General features: G+C 36.8%; 1 protein-coding gene across 12 annotated transcripts in view; it reads right to left on the reverse strand.

Moving 5' to 3' along the window:
* LOC128191479 (roundabout homolog 1-like) overlaps positions 1-18,952 on the reverse strand; it is a 79,043-nt gene that overhangs the window by 17,814 nt on the left and 42,277 nt on the right. For all 12 annotated transcript variants that reach the window (XM_052863567.1, XM_052863568.1, XM_052863573.1 and 9 more), the window contains 2 exons: positions 2,121-2,444; positions 12-290 (listed from right to left, as the gene is read on the reverse strand). In XM_052863567.1, the coding sequence (XP_052719527.1) occupies positions 12-290; positions 2,121-2,444 (603 nt within the window). The remainder of the gene's footprint in view (positions 1-11; positions 291-2,120; positions 2,445-18,952) is intronic.

Raw genomic sequence — 18,952 nt, forward strand, 5'->3', positions numbered from 1 at the left:
GGGAAAAGTACCCAGAACTGTCAGTGTTGCAGGAGCACTCTCTCTTTCGCCTGCGGTGTTTGTGGCGACACATTTGTATTTGTCTGCATCGTTCAGCGTGACCTGAGAAATGATCAGGTCGCCATTGTCAGATATCTGAATTCGGTTGCTCTGCGTCAGAAACTTTCGGCCCTTCATCCACAGGACCTTGGGTGTTGGTTCGCCCCTAGGAGGCCTACAGCTGAACTTGGCCTTGCCGCCGATGGAAGCATTCGTGTTGGATGGAGAATGTAGGAAATCGTCTCTCAAAACTGGAAGAAAAGAATTGATGTGGGTCTTTTTGACATATACATGTATAATGATAACTGACAATGAAATAACTTCTCAGAAGTGGAAGAAACAATGCGGGTGTTTATGATATGTATACAATGGGTATGTGACGGTTGCAGAAGTTCATATGCCATGCCATTGTATTACTGTCTTTGACATAATTGTGTATCAAATTCAATTTGTTGTGTATGAGATCTATCATATTCATTTCTACTTGAAACCCTCTCCAACATGCTTTTTTTAAATCAGAAAATATTAACTATATCAGTATTGTGGAATTTCATGTAAAAAAATGATTTGAATTTGTAATATATATCTCCTATCTAAAAGGTTCAATTATCAAAGATTTCAGCTAAAAAATAAAATCTACCGAGATGCTGAGAACCTGTGTGAAACAATGAAAGGAAACAATCTCTATATGCATCCACAGCTGTTGTGTCAAGGGTAGATATTAAACTATTCGAGAGCAGCTGGGAAAATATTATCTACCGTAATCGTAAAAATTGTTCCACAACTCTGTGCAGTCATAAAACTGCATATCATCACTCTAGGGTAGAAACCCTGCACTGCACACAGCTTTTTAAATTCATTGAGCATTTCATTATCACCATCTTTTGTTAAAAGGCAACTACAAAACATTTTGACACGTCTTCAGAATTGCAGCCTTTTCCCATCAAATGCGTATAAAACTTCATACTCCAGTCTCAATTTCCATAACAAGCGGCAAAACTTAACAATTCTTCCCACCACCATAAAGGTATAATTTGGATAAATTGGACAATGGACCGATATCGTTATGCAACTCTGGGGTACACGAGACAACTTCAACGTTATCTATACCCTTATCTGTGTAAGTGACTGCCAGTTTCCTCCACGATCCCTTTCATCCACAGAGACCTACGCTTCACGAAATTTATTCGATTTTTTATAGAAAATACCATTTAATTGCTTATTTTAGTCACCATTGAAATTCCTTTAAGTGACAAGTGGTGGGATCAGCAATAAAACGATGGATAAAGACTGCAAAGTCTGGGTGAATGAGATATAATGTATCTATATCGTCAACATCAGAAACACTATTCCACGTCTCATTAGGCTGGTTTTTTCTTTTAAAACCTTGGTTCAATACACAAAAGCGAAAAAAATTATCAATTCCAAAATACACCTCCCCTGCGTTAACAAATAGAACAATGATAAAGTAATTTCTTTTTATTTCTTTTTCTGCATTTGTGGCCAGGAGATTAAAGTCTACACCATCTGTATGTATATCAGCATAAGAGAGACTTGGTCCTTTGAAGCCTTTACAAAAACAGTTTTTTATCACTGGAAAGCCGGTAGCCATGTATTTTTAACTGGATAAGTGGGTCATGAATCTCTATCATGCATTTAGAAAATGTCAATTTTAACAGCTAATTCACAAATTTGGTACGCATGAATTCTTAAGATTTTCGTTTTGAAGAAAAAAAAAATGGACAACTCCCTATGCAACTACAATGCAGATAATTTGCTACCATTAACGACTTTCGGAAAAACTTGAACCAGAGGAAGCTGTGTAAACGTAAATGAAAGGACTAAGATAGAAATGGCAGGAAGTCAGGGCACTTTTCTCTATGGCATTGGCCTCACCAGTCATTCCTTTTTCGACCCTTTTATATGCAAAAAAAAACCCTGGTTATAAAACAAGCACAGTTGCCTGCCACCAGATATAGAATATAGAAAACAGTTTTGATTTTTTTCTTCCCTTTTGTTATGATAAATCATTATATGAATTTTTATTTAGCTCCTTCAAATTTTCTCTTTCTCCAAATTACCTGCTATTTTTAATGTTGCATTTCTGGAGATGGCACTTCCTAGTATGTTGGTGGCATTGCAGTAGTAGACCCCAGCATCTGACTTGTCCTTCTGGTGAATCACCCTCAGGAAGAAAAGTTTCCCTCCCTCAATCAGCATCTTCTGGGAGTAAGGGTCCTCGTCCATGGTCTTCACCTTTCTTCCATTGTGGTACCATGTTATGGTGGGCTTGGGATTGCCATCTGCTTGGCAACTCAGGGTTGCAGGGTTGTCTCTAGCTAGATAACCATTTTGTGGGTGTTCCAGAATTTGCGGATAGGCATCTTGGTCAGTTGGTGAGGCACCTAAAAAGAGAAAATTCATTGATATTGTAGGCAACTGATCTTAGTATTTTCAATCTAAAAAGCTAAAAATAAAATTCTTTTTATTTTCTTCTACAATCTCTTACAATTCTTAATGATATCAAATGAAATATGTATCTGAAATGCTTCATTATAACTCTGATCCCGGCACAGACAAAAAAATATATGTGCTAGAGCAGAAATAATCTGTAGTATTTAGTACTGTATGAGTTAAATCAATATGAAAGCCTGGTGATATTGCTATACTTAAGCCCAGAGATTTATACAATTTGGCTTGGCACCTCCAGCAACTTTCACCCAGTGCACATCAAACTTTTGCATTAAGCCACATAATGAAGATCTAGACACAATCAGAATCAATTCTGTGCATTAGCAATCTTGTCAAAATGACTGGGATTAGAACCTTGTCAATATGGCACCTACCAGTCTCCTCACTAGTGATAAAATGCCTTAGAGGAGAGAGCAAAAATTTACATGCACTCAGCTTCAAATGAATGGCCATCATTTTTATCCCAGCTCCCCAAATTGATATGTCCACAAGCCAAGACCTAATCTTCCTCCGAAAACAAAATCTATGGAATCCATTTGTAAGGATTCTCGAAAACTGGAGGCAAGAGGGCATCCATATTTTGTAGCCGTGTAAAATTAGATGGTGGGGAAACAGTAATAGGAATATATGGTCTTTATTACAAGCCCTGTGGTCATTTTTCCTCAACCTTAAACTCGATTTCGCTACCTTCCATGACCACAGTGTACAACCCCATCCTGACCCACCATAACACAAGCTCGTCCATCTTGATAAAAATTCATTGACAAGGAGACAAATTCAGTTTGTAAGGGCCAGACAGAGGATCTAAAAGCTACCGCAATATTTACTATCTCTGACACAACTGTAACATCTGGTACAATTTGGGCCATCAAAAGGGAATAAAAATTTACGATCAATTAAAATCATAAACTCGTTACTGCAAAGATAGTGTGTCATTTCAGGGTGCTTATTACGGTGTTAATAAATTAACCCGTTGAAGAAATGGCCGGCTCTGTTTCATGTCTTATTCGGAGAAAGCTGACACATGGTGCTTCTTAACCAACTTGCAAATCTAGAATCAAATATTTTCTTCCTGATTTTTACTACTGGTGATTGCAATATGAAAATGTCAGTATGCTCTCTCATTGATATTGTATTACTTTGAGAGAGAGACATTTATTGTGAAATATTGGCAATAAACCGTAATGAGAGAGAGACGTCCCAAGATTTTCCTGTCCCCTTTGATGAGGGACTTTGCTCCTCCTTCATGTAAATATCCAAAAGCAAAATCCAATACTGTCATATGAAAATTTTGCCTTTTGCGACCTCTCTCTTACCCTTTTCTGATTAATTATTGATCGAATTCAAAGTCATCTGCATTACAAAGCCGTGACCGTTTGTGTAAAATGTGAATCACCTGTCAGCTCTGAGGACCAATCTAAAGCTGAAAACCTGCATGACATAACGGACAAGACCCATTAGGCTCTTAACACTGGGACCGAAATTCCTTTGAAAATAGCCGCTGCTAGCCCACTTGGGACCGCCACAACATCTGATGACCTCTTGTTCTGTCATTTGGTCACTTTGACTGTTCTAACAAGGGACACTCAAGGACCAATGCAAATCCCCCACACATCTTCACCAAACAAATCAATACCTATTGAAAATATTCCTATGATTTCCCCATCACTACATGTAGCTAACAGACCCATGATCAATAGAAACAAACTATTGATACAACATAGTCTTCTTCTTTTTTTTTCTTCGGAAAAACCACCGATTCACAATCAGATTGACTTTTTTTTTGTTTTTAAGTCTTACACCCTAAAAGGTTTCTCTAGAAGACAAGGAAAGATGGCCATCAGTTTGCGTACACATAACAGACCAGAAAATGTTTATTTATGGCATTGCTGAGTGGCAAAGATAAGAGAATCAGGGAGTTTGTTTTATGGATTCTGCTTCCGTACACACACATCAGATGGACCCCGAGATAGGGACCAGGACTTGCGAGAATGCTGTCTCACTTGGAAGAACAGAGACAGATGCAATAATGGCGGAAGCCTAATAAGATTCTCCTGACAATTTGCATATTCCTTTCAAATTATCCCCATTTCTTTGTGAGGGTCAATACAACCTTCTTTTGAAGACTGGGCTGGTGTCGTCTTTATCTTAATCATGTCTCCTTTGTCATCTGTCATTGCAAACATATTTTCTATTGCCCAGTACAATTGCAAATCAGCCCATTAACTGAAATTTAAAACTAATGGCACATTCAAAGCTACCATAACACTTAAATCGAAGATATTAAGAAAATATATTCCAACAACAGAAGAAAACCACCCACTGTTCAAATTGCTGATGACCACAGCAGAATATATAAGATTTGCTTGCAGACAGTTTGGCTGCTACGTAAAATTTATGCACATGCTCCATTGACACCGAGCCTTTTTTCTGCTGGAGCTTGACCAATGTTTATAATTATGCCTATGTACATGGATTGATTGTTTATGTTGGAGGTCTGCAGGTTATTTGGTCAGAGCAAACCTCTGTCCTGTATCAATATTTATTTTTATAGACCTGGCCTGGAAATTTATCACACTGTACCCTCGATATATTTTGATTGCTATCTGCTCCAGCGAATTTAGAGGTAATTCAAACTAAAGGGAAGGGGAAATGGTATAGTATTCTTAAAAGGATATTACAGATTTCCTCAATTTGTGGCTCAGTTGAGCAGCTAAACCAGGTACAATAGGGTATCACCATTCAAACAATGGGACGATTGCTATCAGCCAAAGGTTATCACCTTGGCACAGGCTTTATCTCCCATTACAGCGCAATTAGCCGGACAATACAGATACCCTTTCCACCTCCGATTTTTATGACATCTAAACAAGAATATTAAAAGAGCATAAACATCCCAATTATATACCGCAGGAAAACACTTGTGAAAGCAGAAGGCATCAGCCAAAAGCACTCACTCAGCCAGCTCTGGTATCCATCACCAAAAGGGTCACCTAGGTCTTGACTCACAAATTCCTAGCTTGTTGGCGGTCACCTTAGGTGATGAGGATCAGGCATAAACAAACAATTAGAAGCCATCCCATCAAGTTTTTAATGATATGCATGCAAAGAAAAGGTGGCCAACAGACAGGTTTTCTGACTCCCCTGTGGGTCATCCGCTCTGCCATGGGCTTTGGTCTCCAGCTGGGGTGAGGCGGCCTGTCTGCTGCCAGTATCCTACCAGGGGGCAGTGACAAAAGACCTCTCTTCGACAGATTATCTTGTCTCCTCTGGAGAGTGTATATTGGTTTACATCTAAATATTTATGAGATGGTTATCATTCCAGTAGTGGCTGGATATGAGAGATATGAATTGTTTGTAAATGCTGTTTAGTCAACACACCGCATGGAATATTCAACAAGGAGCCCTTGATGGGACTGCTGTGAAAATGGAACAGAAATCTAGGAAAGAAAAATAACACTCATCAACGCTGATACCTTAGTTGCTATGCTCTTTGTTCAGATCAAAAACCACATCTTTATCTCATAAACAAATAAAGAATTATGAGAAGGGATCTTTTGCCCGCTAATACCCAAAGTTCACCTCCTTTGGTTTTGGTTTGATACAGAAAAAATCAGAAATTGTATTGTGTAATAAATCAAAAAATTTTTGGGGGGTACCAATTCCCCTGGCAGCTAATTTGTGTAGTGGTCAGGTTTTTTTTCGGGCAGGATAGTTGACAGCCTGTCTGCGGTTATCATTGGACCCCCAGTCTGTAGTTCTACAGACCCTAATGAATCATATATCTGACAGGATGTCCTCCATTCCTTGGAGGTGTATTGTCCATATCAAATTTTGACAAATTCGAGTGTGAAGAAAATTATCTCTGGACATAGAATCCAATTAGTCCTGACAAGCTGTATGCTGAGCTGGCCCCCTATATCAATCACCAATGGGTCATTAGGCCCTGTTGGTTCCAATTAACCATGCAGTGTCCAATTTTTCATGCATGTAAATTATCATTCATGTCATCAGGCCAAGACACTAAAGATGCTAAAGAACCACTGTTTTAGCAGATTTTTCAATTAAATGTAAAAACTGGCCCAATATTAAACCAAGCTCTCCAAAAACTATAATTTCATATAACATACCAGTCACTTAACTTCTTAGAGGATTAAAATGGAAGATATTGTACGTGATATAATTCCGTGTCTTTTAGACCTCTCCCATTTTAATTGCAAAGATCTTTTTCCTTGAATTAAGCAGTAATCAAATTACAAATCCTTTTAACCACAAAACTTTTCACACATTAACATGTTGGCAAACTGATTTGCCCTTCTTTCTGTTTTTTTTTTTTTTTTTTGATTCAGATGCACGATGTTGAAGGAAATTGAACACAGGAGCCACCAAGGTTTGGCAACAATCTAGGCGTTATCTGACTAGAAATGTGGTAATTGCTCCCCAGAATGATATATTGAGTATTGATGGTTCTCAATACTGATGATGGAGTAGTGAGATTACAGGCCCAATATAGAGATGTAACAATCCACTGGGCTTCCAACCAAGATGTCTGATGCAAGAAGACAAGTATTAATGAGCCATCCTGGTGTGCCCTGCATCTCCAAGTCTCAACCTCTTCATGGGTAGAAATTGTTGTTTTTCAAAACAAACCATGATCGACTATAGACTCTATGCATTACTGTAAGCTTATATATATTTTAAAAAAAAGAGAGAAAGAGATAACAGCTATATTTACTTTACTCTATTTCAGCTGTAAATTGTCATACTGAGAAAAACTATTATTTAGGTTTTTTTCACTTTATGGCTTCATTTGTATGCTATGAAGCATTGCAGCGAAAAATTCTAGTGCCCCGATGAAACCATATAAAGCTATTGCCTTTCCTTCTAATATGGCCACAAGATTGACGAGAAGATTACTTGGGATTCCAATCAGTACATGCCAATACCCAGAAAACATTGTTGACCATATAAGTACAGAGTTTTGCCTCACAAGATAATTATCCTGTCATTTCATCACACATCTGTATTTGTTCAAGTCTTGTATTGGTCTTCTTAATCAGACTGTTGTGCCTAATAAAGGCAATTACAGCCAAGTATTATACCCACACGAAGAGGGGTGTTTGGGGCTCATGGCCACTACACCGAATGTAAAAGCTAATGTCCGGTAATGATGCAAAAATCTCAATCATTTTTCACTGCTGTGTCATCGTACCAAATTTTCTAGTTCAGGAGTCAATATAGCAACGCAGATATGGGGTAAACTCTTTGTACCTTTCCAATGCAACAGAAGGAATTTGGAGCAAATATGTGCTATCTTTATCTGACCTGGTGTGCAAGTCTTTATAATACTGTTTATACAATGGGCAAAAAAATCTTGTTCTGGATTATCAACAGTATTACGATCACCTAGTAGAGTGCAGCTTTTTTGTCAGCAAATACTTCTGTAGCAAAGGTGTGTTATTTCTGATGAAGCAAATCTCTTATTATTTTTTCCTCTTCAAAGGAAGACAGTTCAGTAGAAAGACAACATTGTTGTGAGGAGCGAAAACTATCTCTGGCATTTTCACAACTAGATCATTTGCGCTTGTGTTTCAAGAGAGGGAGAGGACTCGAAATTAAGCTAATTCAAAGATGCCATTATGTAACTGATAATGTCGGAAATCCATTTACGAGTAAATTAAATGATGGCTTTTTCACAGGTTCCATCTTTGTGAATAATAAGTCATAACTAGGAGAGAGGCAAAAGACAAATTAACAAAGCAACCAAACTCTTGAGGACTCATTTGCAATCACATTTTTTTTTCACCCAAAACAAAACGCTCTCACTCTGATGTACTTATGCCCCACAATAGTTGAACCACAATGTTTCATTCCCAGATGCTGAAGGAAAAAAAAAACAACAATTAAATGGCAAGAGCTATTAGCAAGCAATTTTTAAAGCTTTTAAATTGTTTCATGTTGAAGTTTTCATGCTAGAACAATTAAAGAATCACACCTCAGCATCAAATAATCTTCCTTTGATTAATTCTCCACATCTTTTTACACTTTCCAGTTAACAAATAACAAATTGGAACAGCATTTAAATAAGGAAGATCTTCCAAGCCGATTATTTATTCAATACGAGTTTTACAAGTGGCTTTTGGCTCTCTGTCTTGTTTTAAGCCACGTTCAACAGAGGCAAATTGCCCTGTTTCGAATTAAAATCAATCGGCTTGAAAACATCAAGCGATTCGCACGGATTAAAAGCAGACACAAGGGAAGGAGGTTGTAACTTTATGTTTTACTACGTATCACTTGAACAAAACAACACCTCGACTTTGGGGGCAAGCAACGCGCAGCAAGAGCATGTGAACAGTATAAATATCATAGGGAAAAAACATGAAAAATACAGAAGACATCAATTAATTCACCAAAATTTCAAATAAATTTGAAAGATAAAAAAAAGGGAGTTATAGAGAAGAACTGTTACCTTCTGGTAAGCAAGGAAAAATTCTGCTTGAACCAATGTGTGAGATTATTGAACCAATGTGTGAAAAATGGGCACTTAATTCCAACTTAATGGCAAAGGTGGGGTTTCTCCCATCTGTATAGAATATAGGATTGCATGGAATGAGCTAAAATTTCTAACCAAATCAATAGAGGTCTACTAGAGCAACTCTAATGCAAAACAAAATTATCGTGGCAATAGTTCAACTCAGTTGCAATTCATTTTTGCAACTCTTCTGATGAACTTCACAATAAAAATCTTTTTTATCATCATTCACACATTGGCGACACATTAGAATGCGCTTTTGAAAATGCATTGCACCTGCTTCCAGATCGGAACTGCATTAAAGAGCATTTGGCAAAATTCACCAATTTCTGCACAACATGCGGAAATGTTTGGAACAGTTCGAAAAACACTAAGCAAAACTCAAAGAAACAGATGTTTCAGTCAGAGAAACTTTTATTTTCTGTTCTCAGACATTTAGCACTTTTCCATGAATACCATCTGAAACGGTTTCAGATTTACAGCTTATGCACAAGATTTCACAAGTACAAAAAACTGTAAGGATATCAGAGGGGAAAAAATCCTCCTGATGATGCTATAAAAACATTAGAAAATGATTTTATCAATGGTCGGTGTCAATGGCTTCTTCAAATAATCTATCTTGATTCATTCTGTCAGAGGCTTTTGAAGGAAGCACAGAGAAGGCAGCACGTAGTACAAGAATAGAAACCTGGGTTTATACAGTATAGATACTGATAGGTTTGTGAACTTGCCAGCAGAAAGACAAGTGTCTCTCATCCCATGACTTAATTACATCAGAGAATAAAAAAAAAAACAACTGCAATATTTTAACTTCCATTGCCAAACAATTCTTCAAATATGGTTGACAAGCAGAAGATAGAATGCTCCATCAACAAATTGAGCACTGGGTTCTTTATGGCGGTCCTGGATGGCTTTCCATTTCCCCCACACCATACTGTCCTTGCAATAAAGTCTCTAGTTTTAATTCCTAGTTAATCAATGAAACATTTAGCTTGTCATGGCTGATGTGATCTACGATTTTGATGGTGCTGGAAAAAATTGGCCATTTTCAAACCCAAACTACCCTTCAATTTGTGCACTTTATGGTTCTTTTTTATGATATAACCCATATCGTTTATAATTAAACCAATTCTTGATATGACAAAAAGACCCATTAGCATTGGCAGTTTTTTCTCTTGATGGACATAATTAATCAAACCTTTCCTTCTATCTGTATGAGGATCATTTGAATAATGTATTAAACCTCTCAAATGTGTTTTTGTCGCGTTCAGTGTTGTTGTGAACTTAATGTTGATGAAACAGAACACTGTCTCCTCCAAATTTCAAATCTACTTTCAAATCTTTATTCTATAAACTTTGTTTTTTTCAATGTCTTTATGAATATTTCATGACTTTTTGACATTTAATGTTCGAATACTTCATCATATCAGATGACCAACAAATCCGAAATGAGGCTAAAAGTTTACCACAGTTTCACAAAGATAAAATTTCATTTTCATTTAGGTTTAAAAGCAATGTCATTCAAGTCAAAATGTTTAATAAAAACACACACTACTGTAACGATTTGTAACCTAGCCCTCCCTTTGGAATCAGACAGAATGAACTTCACACTGACCTGCTAAAACTCTCTAAGATTGACTATTTTCAGTTTAAAATATTTCAAATTTCTAAGTGCTTACAAATCTTTTTAAAAATATTTACAAAATCGGGCCGGCACATCAAATGAAACCTTTCTTTTCTAAGCACAAATCCCTTTTTCAGCAATCTTCAATGCACCGCACCCATAAGTACAATATACTGGTACACAAAACCTTCTGATCTATTGCTTCAGAAGTATTCCAAAAGGTCAGCCAGTTCAACTGGACAAAAGCAAATGGTCCATTCAAATGATCCTCTTATATAGCATTTGATCTACCATAGGGAACAACAGGATAATTTGTTTCCCTTACACCCTGACACATTCAGAGAGAAAATGGACTCATTGTGATCGGTCTACACCACGGCACCTCCCACAGCTAGCCTGTTGAGTTGCCTAATGGCCTGATCCAGAACACCAGCAATGTACCAATTGATTTTTAATTGAAACAAAATTGATGAAGATACTCCATGAACTAATGGCACCTTACTCTCATTACCATATGGATCATTTCCTAGCACTGTCTCATCTGTCTCTACAATTTTTGCAACAGTGCAAGAGCCTTCGGACTGAAGACTTTCTCTGTTCTAGATATAGTTCTGACAGATTCTTCTTCCTCAGAAAAATATGCAGAACGTGTAAAAGAAATATAATATATGATCTTTGCAGCTGTTAATATGCCCGGTAAAATCACCCCCCTTTAACATGTAGAGCCCCTTTGTTCTTGCAAGGAGTAAATTAGCTGCTGTTTGATCAGCCATTCTTGTACTTGTAGAGCTACAGAAGATGGTACTCCAAATCTTAGATCTCCCCGCAGAAAGAGAAGTGAAGCACAAGCAATTTGTGCACAAGATGACTTTGATTTTCAGCAAAACCCAATTATGATATTTTTCTTGTTGAAGAGTGAAGAGTCATTAAAGCAGATACTGTTTCAGTTTCCTTCCAGCACTGCACCCATCATTTTATATCGTACAGTGTTGTTGGCAGAACTGCACATGCTCTCACTGGAAAAACGCCGTCTGCTGACAAGGACAGCTGCAATGGAGGCCAAGAAGATGGAAGACAAGAAGCATTCTACAAAACCATTTATTTTGTCATTTCTCTGGCACTTTTCTGGAGGCTGCAAATTCTTTTCTTCACCTTTTTGAATGCAGATATTCTCTCTGGCAGAAAAGAAAGCTATCAAGTTCTGAAGAGGCCATTCTTGTTGCGCAGCATAAGCATGAAGCCTTTGAATTCTAGGAAAAATTGTTATGCAATAAACATTTGATGAGTTCTTTCTCCACGTCATGGTAGACCATATAAAAACTTCCCAAAGTGATTGAGAAATAATTCATTTATCTCATTTATATAAATCGGTTACTTACTGCATTAGGAACAGAGGCACACATTGCGCTACTAGTAGACTCTAACGATGATATATCTCCCTTTTTATTAAATTAAAAGTCAATTACACAATATCATATTACGATCAAGAAACCAAGCATGCAACATATCCCATCACGATGACCTTTGATGTAAGGCAGTGGTTTACTCAGAGGTGAAAAACATGAAAGCCATAGAAAATATGAAAAATACCTACCACATGCCCAATCCCTTCATTAAGGCAGCACTAACCAACATTTGCATGCTCAAACATCATTAAGTCCATGACAATTTCCTAATGATGGCTCATAACAAAATCTTTGTGCCATCATTGCTTGAGTAACTTTAATTTCTCTCTCCAACAAAATATGCTTCCTGTTTTCTTAGCAGAACTAATCCCTCCCTTTAAAAGTCTGTGAGGTGCAAAATCATATATCATCTACCATGATTACAATATAACCTTAATTACAACGCATTCTGAAGTTAGTAGAGTAACATTCCAGCAATATCTTTTTTTTTCTTACCCCATTTTTATAAGAATATTTCAATATCATATCATATCAGAACATTTCCCCCAACATATATGGACATAACTTTCCATATCTCCATCCTGTATTGGAGTTTTTGACAGATTTACACCAGCAATGACTTTTGTTGCAGTAGATTTATGAACAACATGATCACTTCATAAAGCAACATAGGGGGACAAAACCTTTACCCATCTCTGTTTCACATTTCTCTCTGAAACCAATTTCGATTTCATGCTCAGAAAAAAAACTCATGAATTTTGCATTACTTTAAGGCGGAGGGCAAAGCAAGCCACTGGGGAGAATTCTTTGGTTCATGGCTGCATACTCTGGGTGTCGTATGTCGTGGTTGGGAAACCGACCTACGCTTTGATCAGACACTTTATGGACACCTAATAACATGAAATTTAAGCACTGTAGCTGAAGTATTAAAACTCATTCACGGAGATTATGTCTTATTAAAGCAGAGCTTAAATCACCTTATACAAACATCCCCTCTTTTGCTCTCAATCTGCAAGAACATGGAGGCAGCCATAGTATTAAAATAAGAAAGCAAGGGGTGGGGGGGGGGGGGGTTTAACACAGTGTTCTAAAAATTACATCTGGGTGGCCTTACAAAAAAATAGACTAGACACTGTTAAGCCTGCAATACCTGAAAGACAATTACAGGTGTGCTTTGTGATTATCTCACTTAGTTTAACCGCCATTATATAAACCATCTGAGCATGTAGTAGTTACATTATAATCCCCGCTCAGTTACGGTTTTGTTTGCCTACACGATCATCTTAGAGGTGGTACTATGACGATCTTACTCCATGTTTGGTCTAAACTGTTTGTGTTTCTACCTTGAAATAAAGATATAGTACTGTATATCAAATAAAAAAAACACAATCCACTTTGTTCTCTGTGACATATACCTGCATGTTTGCACATCCATTAAGAAAACTGCACAGACTTTCGCCTGTGTGAAGGGAGACGAGATTTAAGAGGCTGACCCGTATTTAAATTATGTGGCATGCAAGATGAAAGACTCTTCAATAACAAATGCCCTCTTCATACTTCAAAAGCCCTGTGTGGCCAAAGCTGATAGAAATATGTCGCCTCTTCCATCATGAATCATGCTGATTGCATGATACACAAACCTCCATATCGGGGCAAAAGAAATAGAAAACTCGTGTATTCATTCTTTTCTTTTTTCTTTCATTTCAAGTGATGACATTATTTTTCCATGACAATGGAAAATATTTCTTGTTGAGAAATCAAAAGTATCTATATATCAAAAACATGAATGCTCTAATGTATCAGCTAGGTAAAATTCTTTTCCTCTTGAATGTCTTGCGTTTAAAGGAATTCATTCATCTATGAGCAGAATTATTTTCATTGCGATCCTTATCATATATCATCTTTTTTAATTTAAAAGGACAAGGTCTTAACTCTTGTTTCGCTATCCAGTCTAAAAAAAATGGCTATTTCCCTTTCTTTCTTTATTTTTACAACTGGATATTAGATTTATTATCACTTTCCATTTAACGGATAACAGTTGGAAACCATACAGGGGCTAGAATTCAAAATTGAACTGAATGGCCCATATTACATCATGATTACCATGCCCCTGTAATATAATACCTCCGCCTGTTTCATCTGGTCAGCGGGGCAAGTCTGCTTGACTACCCATAACAATAAAGATAGCCATCATTTATCACCTCTGTGGTCATCTAATGCAAGGTAATGATGGGTAAACGTCAGGTGTACAATCTAAAATTTGGTGGTTGGAGAGCGCTGGAAGACAATTTCACAGTGGAAATGTCTTAAAGCTTCCAATCTAAACTAATCCTTTAATGTCTCTATTATCAGAGTCAGACAGTTTAAAGAAAGCCCTACTTCAACCAACTGATATGTTTCAATCCTATCCTCTGTCTCCTTCTTTCAATATTTTATACTTTTTGGGCCTTTCCTTTTTCTCTTATATATGCAGTTGTAATAAACAACCCCCCTCCCCCCACACAAACTTAGCAATAAGTGTTGTGAGATAATATTCACATGAAAACATGAAACAAAAATCTCAAAACTATAACTAACAAACAACATATGAAATTCAATTTTTACTCAATTAATCATGCATTAGTAAACACACCTGCAATCTTTTACAATGGTATTCAAATCACTACCTCAAAAATAAAATTAATAGGAAAACAAAAGTTCCTATTTCAAATTTACCATAACCAAGCTGAACAGGAAAGGGTGGGACTGAAAGTCATTAAAACACAACAAGCATTTGTTTTAAATGCCGTAAAGTTCCTGTACATTTCATTTTAATTGATTTGTCTGCTGCAAGGCAAAAGATTTTTGATTCGAAAGCTAGCTCCTATATCGTATTGCCTAAACTCGATAATTTCCGTTTTCACCTGTACAAGATGTTAAGCATCTCTCGCACTCCCATTTGATCCTCATTTATCTGCCTGCAAGCTCTAACAGCTAGAATTTTTTTTCTACCTGTGAAATGTTGATGCATCCCAATTACAGCTTTTTATGTCTCGACTGGTGCCAGCGACATCACTTTTGCTGCTAGGCAAACAAGGGAATTAATGGAGTGTACTAATTATGATGCATTTTTTCTCTCTCTCCAGTGGAGGATTCTTTAGAGAGTATATTGAGCATATCTTTCTGTTCAATTTCCTCTTTTGTCCAGTAAAAAACTAGGGTAAAATAGCATCAAGCATTAGCAGAAATAATTATTCAATTGAATTTCTCTCGGCACTACAATCAAAGAATTCCAGAACTGAATGCAGCATTTGAGGTTGACAGATTTTTTTGATGACTGCACTTTTACAACAGACCAAAAAGCTACATCTAAGGCCCCAAAAATGCCTTCTTAAAGACCATAACAAGTTTATTTTCATATTTTCTCACCACAAAACTGCACATTAAACACGTACAATCCTATCAGTCTGGATCTAACATTTCCAATGAACAAAATGGGAAAAAAATCATTCTCAACTGAACAATGCTCAAAAACATAAACATGTTGCGATAATGGAGGCTTGCTGGAAACATGTAGGTCTTTAGGTATATTGAGAAGGAATTTCGGCACCAAAGATCAATCAAGTTGTTTGCTCTCATAATCTGTTGAGCACTGGGAGTAGAGAAAGTCGGAAATGTTCTGGTGACAAATGACTTCCCCCTGGTGAGATTTGGGGGGTTAGACCTTTGTGTCTGCTGTCTGTGAGGGGAAACCCTCACCACACCAGAGATTTGAGATAAATAAGGGTTTATAAAGAACTTTTTCTGCTCGGTACAAAATTGAGATCATATTTACTCTTAGAGTGTACATGTATTACGGAAAATATCTTAAAATTTCTTTCGTAGTGTGACATAAATTTAAACAAATACCAGTATTTTAAAATTATACATATTTTGACATCAGTGGCTTCTACAATGTACCGGTACAAGAGAAACTTCTGACTCCAAATAAATTACCTTCTGTTTTTTACTGCATGGAAATTACCTGATTTCAGAGGTCCGATACCCATAAACCTTATTGATTGCAGTTAAACAATTACTAAATCAAGAGCAGACAAAAGTCGCATAAAATCTGATTCTGTAACATCAAAGGAAAGCTTGGAGGGGCATTCTACAACCTTTATTTAACAATTCCTCATCAAGTAACACTAATATTTACAATAATCAGTATACTGTAGGCCTGATTTGTCTAAAAGAAAACCATCTGTTGCTCAATGGGAGTTTGCCCGCCACTGTCTTTGCTGACAAGGTTCACAAAAGGGGGGAAAGCAAAAATGGCTTTGGTCATTGTAACAGTTTGTAGGATATTTCAGTTTTAATTGTTCAAGCTGTGTCATGCCATTTATTTAAGTCTGTATTTGTGCAGTAGGAGCCAAATCTCTCGATTTTCTTTAATCTTCCTGTTGTTGTTTTCTGTCTTCAGTTCTAACACGACTTGGTAACCCCCTTTGGTGCAATGGTCATTCCAGACACATTAGTGGGTGTTAGTAATTAGCCATTATCACAAACTATCACACATTTAACCCAGAAATTCTTTCCCTCCTTTTGATCACCCTCCAGTTATAGGATATGCTCCTGCTGCTTTATAATTTGGTGCTATTAATTAAACAAAAAAATCCCCAAAGACCTTGTTTTTTTTATAATGCTGCCCCTAATAATTTAAGCTACTTGATGGCTTTAGAAACTGGATGCTATAGTACTCTTAACTGACAAGGGGACATTTCCACTATATCAATGAGATGGAGAAGCTCGAGACACAGCCAGTGTAGTATTTCTGACTGTTCTTCGGGGACTGCAATCCAAGACCTCTCATTCACAAGGATACTCTTGAAATCTGACATTTTTTCGCTCTATCTTTGATCAGATCTTGAAAGTCTTCTGCACTCTGACTGCACTAAACCATATAATTTCACAAAATCAGAAATCTCTTCTTCTTCATGATTCAACACAAGAAAAATTATTTTAGTTATTTGAGAGCCTCACAGCAAAAAAAAAAAAATTGTTTTGATCGAGTCTTTAATTGGGAACTTCAGTTTTCCTGACAAGGAGAAGTGCAGTGCATGATTCATAACTAAAATCAGAATTTGAACCAATCTATAGACTTCATGGGATGGTTTAAAGATTGACTGTATAGAATAGAGGAAATCCTCAAAGTAGGAGTTACAAAAAATTACATAGATCGACCTATCGCATTGACAAGACTTGTGTATTAGCCTTCATATTACACCTGCACCTTGTCATTTAAAAAAAAAAAACTGTCCCAAGATGAATGCTATCTTTTACTTCCATCAAAAAATCAAGATCACAAACAACTACATAGGCCGCGCTAAACCCTGACACGGAATTCAACAGCAGAAGTGATCATGCCAACAAATCGTCACAGTTCAAATACACGTTGGAGTGAACCAACTTGGAGAGATGGATATCAATTGCTCGCAAAGTCTTTATAAAAGAAGACACAAACGCTATATACCTGTGTACCATCCAAAACCAATTTTTAATTCAAAAACGTTGTGTACATTTTGATAAGCACACTCGAAATATTCTCGAGATCACAAAATCTTGTTCAATTTTTTCCAATCCGCAGACTTCCAGTTGAAAGGTGTTTGTATTTATCCACTAATCTCAACTTGGGGACTTTTTGTTGGTCTGAAGTGACTATAAACCTCCATTTTTGTTTGTTAATTGAAGAGTCACCTTCTTCGAATTCGTGTGAAAAACTTGTTCAAACATCTAGTAAATGTGACCCTTTGTCACAATTATTGGACCAATTCCTCTCAAAAACTTTTTATGTGGGGATTACTGGCATTTCAAACAAATATTTTCATATCTGGATATCCCAGAAACAAAACAATTTAACCGATGGTCCCCACATCTAATTGCAGGTAATCAAGGCCATTGGAGGGTCAATACGACACCCCTAGCTGAATTAAAATGTGAAACACCATAATCCATAAATCTTTTGTTGAACCCTCGACAAGGTGCTTCATATAACAACTTGTCGGCAGAGAATTCCACTCCACATTCTAGAATATAAAAGAATGATATCTGTCTCATAATCTGAACCTTTCATCAAGATAATCTGATGGTTGTAATGCACAATCCAGTTTATCGGAGCATAATCTCATTCTGGACTGTGCCTTGCCTCACTTTGACAAACAAGCAAAAGGTCTCAATTTCTATTACCTTAACGGCCCAGCAATTATTCATGGTTTTCTTTTCATTTCATGAAATCAAATGGCTGGTGTGATATAAAAATTTGTTTAACTTGTTTTTATAAATTTGGTACCTTACACAGCATATACTAGTACCCGTAAGTTAATTGCCGTTTTATTTATTTCAAAGAACTTCATAGAACCAGTATCTCGTTTTTTCACATAAATACTAGGCACATCATGAGAGAAGGTCTTTGAGAAACCAAAGAAAGCAAACAGATTGTTTACAAAGTTTCAAAGTGACAGAGGGTATTTCAGTCTTGATTTAAGACCCTTACGTGTGAAATTATTTTATTTTTGATGTACAAAAAGCAAATCCCCGGCTATCACTTTACCTACATATATTGGCCCTGATGACAGCCAGATTAAGTTTATGAGGAAGTCTAACAATTACGCGAGATTAATCTACCCAAATATTTTCCTGTAACCGATAGTCACTCTATACTGTCTCAAACATAACAAAAAAAGTTCCAGGCAAGAAAAATTCATGGCGAATAAACGTTCTAAACCAAAACAAAATGGCTCAGCCAAATCTCTTTGAATAAACAGGACACAGATCTTCACATTTCTTGTAACCCTGCCCTTCCTATCTGTCAAATACACCCTATCCCACGAAGAAAAGCTTTCTGGATTTAATTGAAATTAT

The sequence above is a fragment of the Crassostrea angulata genome, chromosome 7, assembly GCF_025612915.1.
Source record: "Crassostrea angulata isolate pt1a10 chromosome 7, ASM2561291v2, whole genome shotgun sequence".
Classification (NCBI taxonomy): Eukaryota; Metazoa; Mollusca; class Bivalvia; order Ostreida; family Ostreidae; genus Magallana; species Magallana angulata.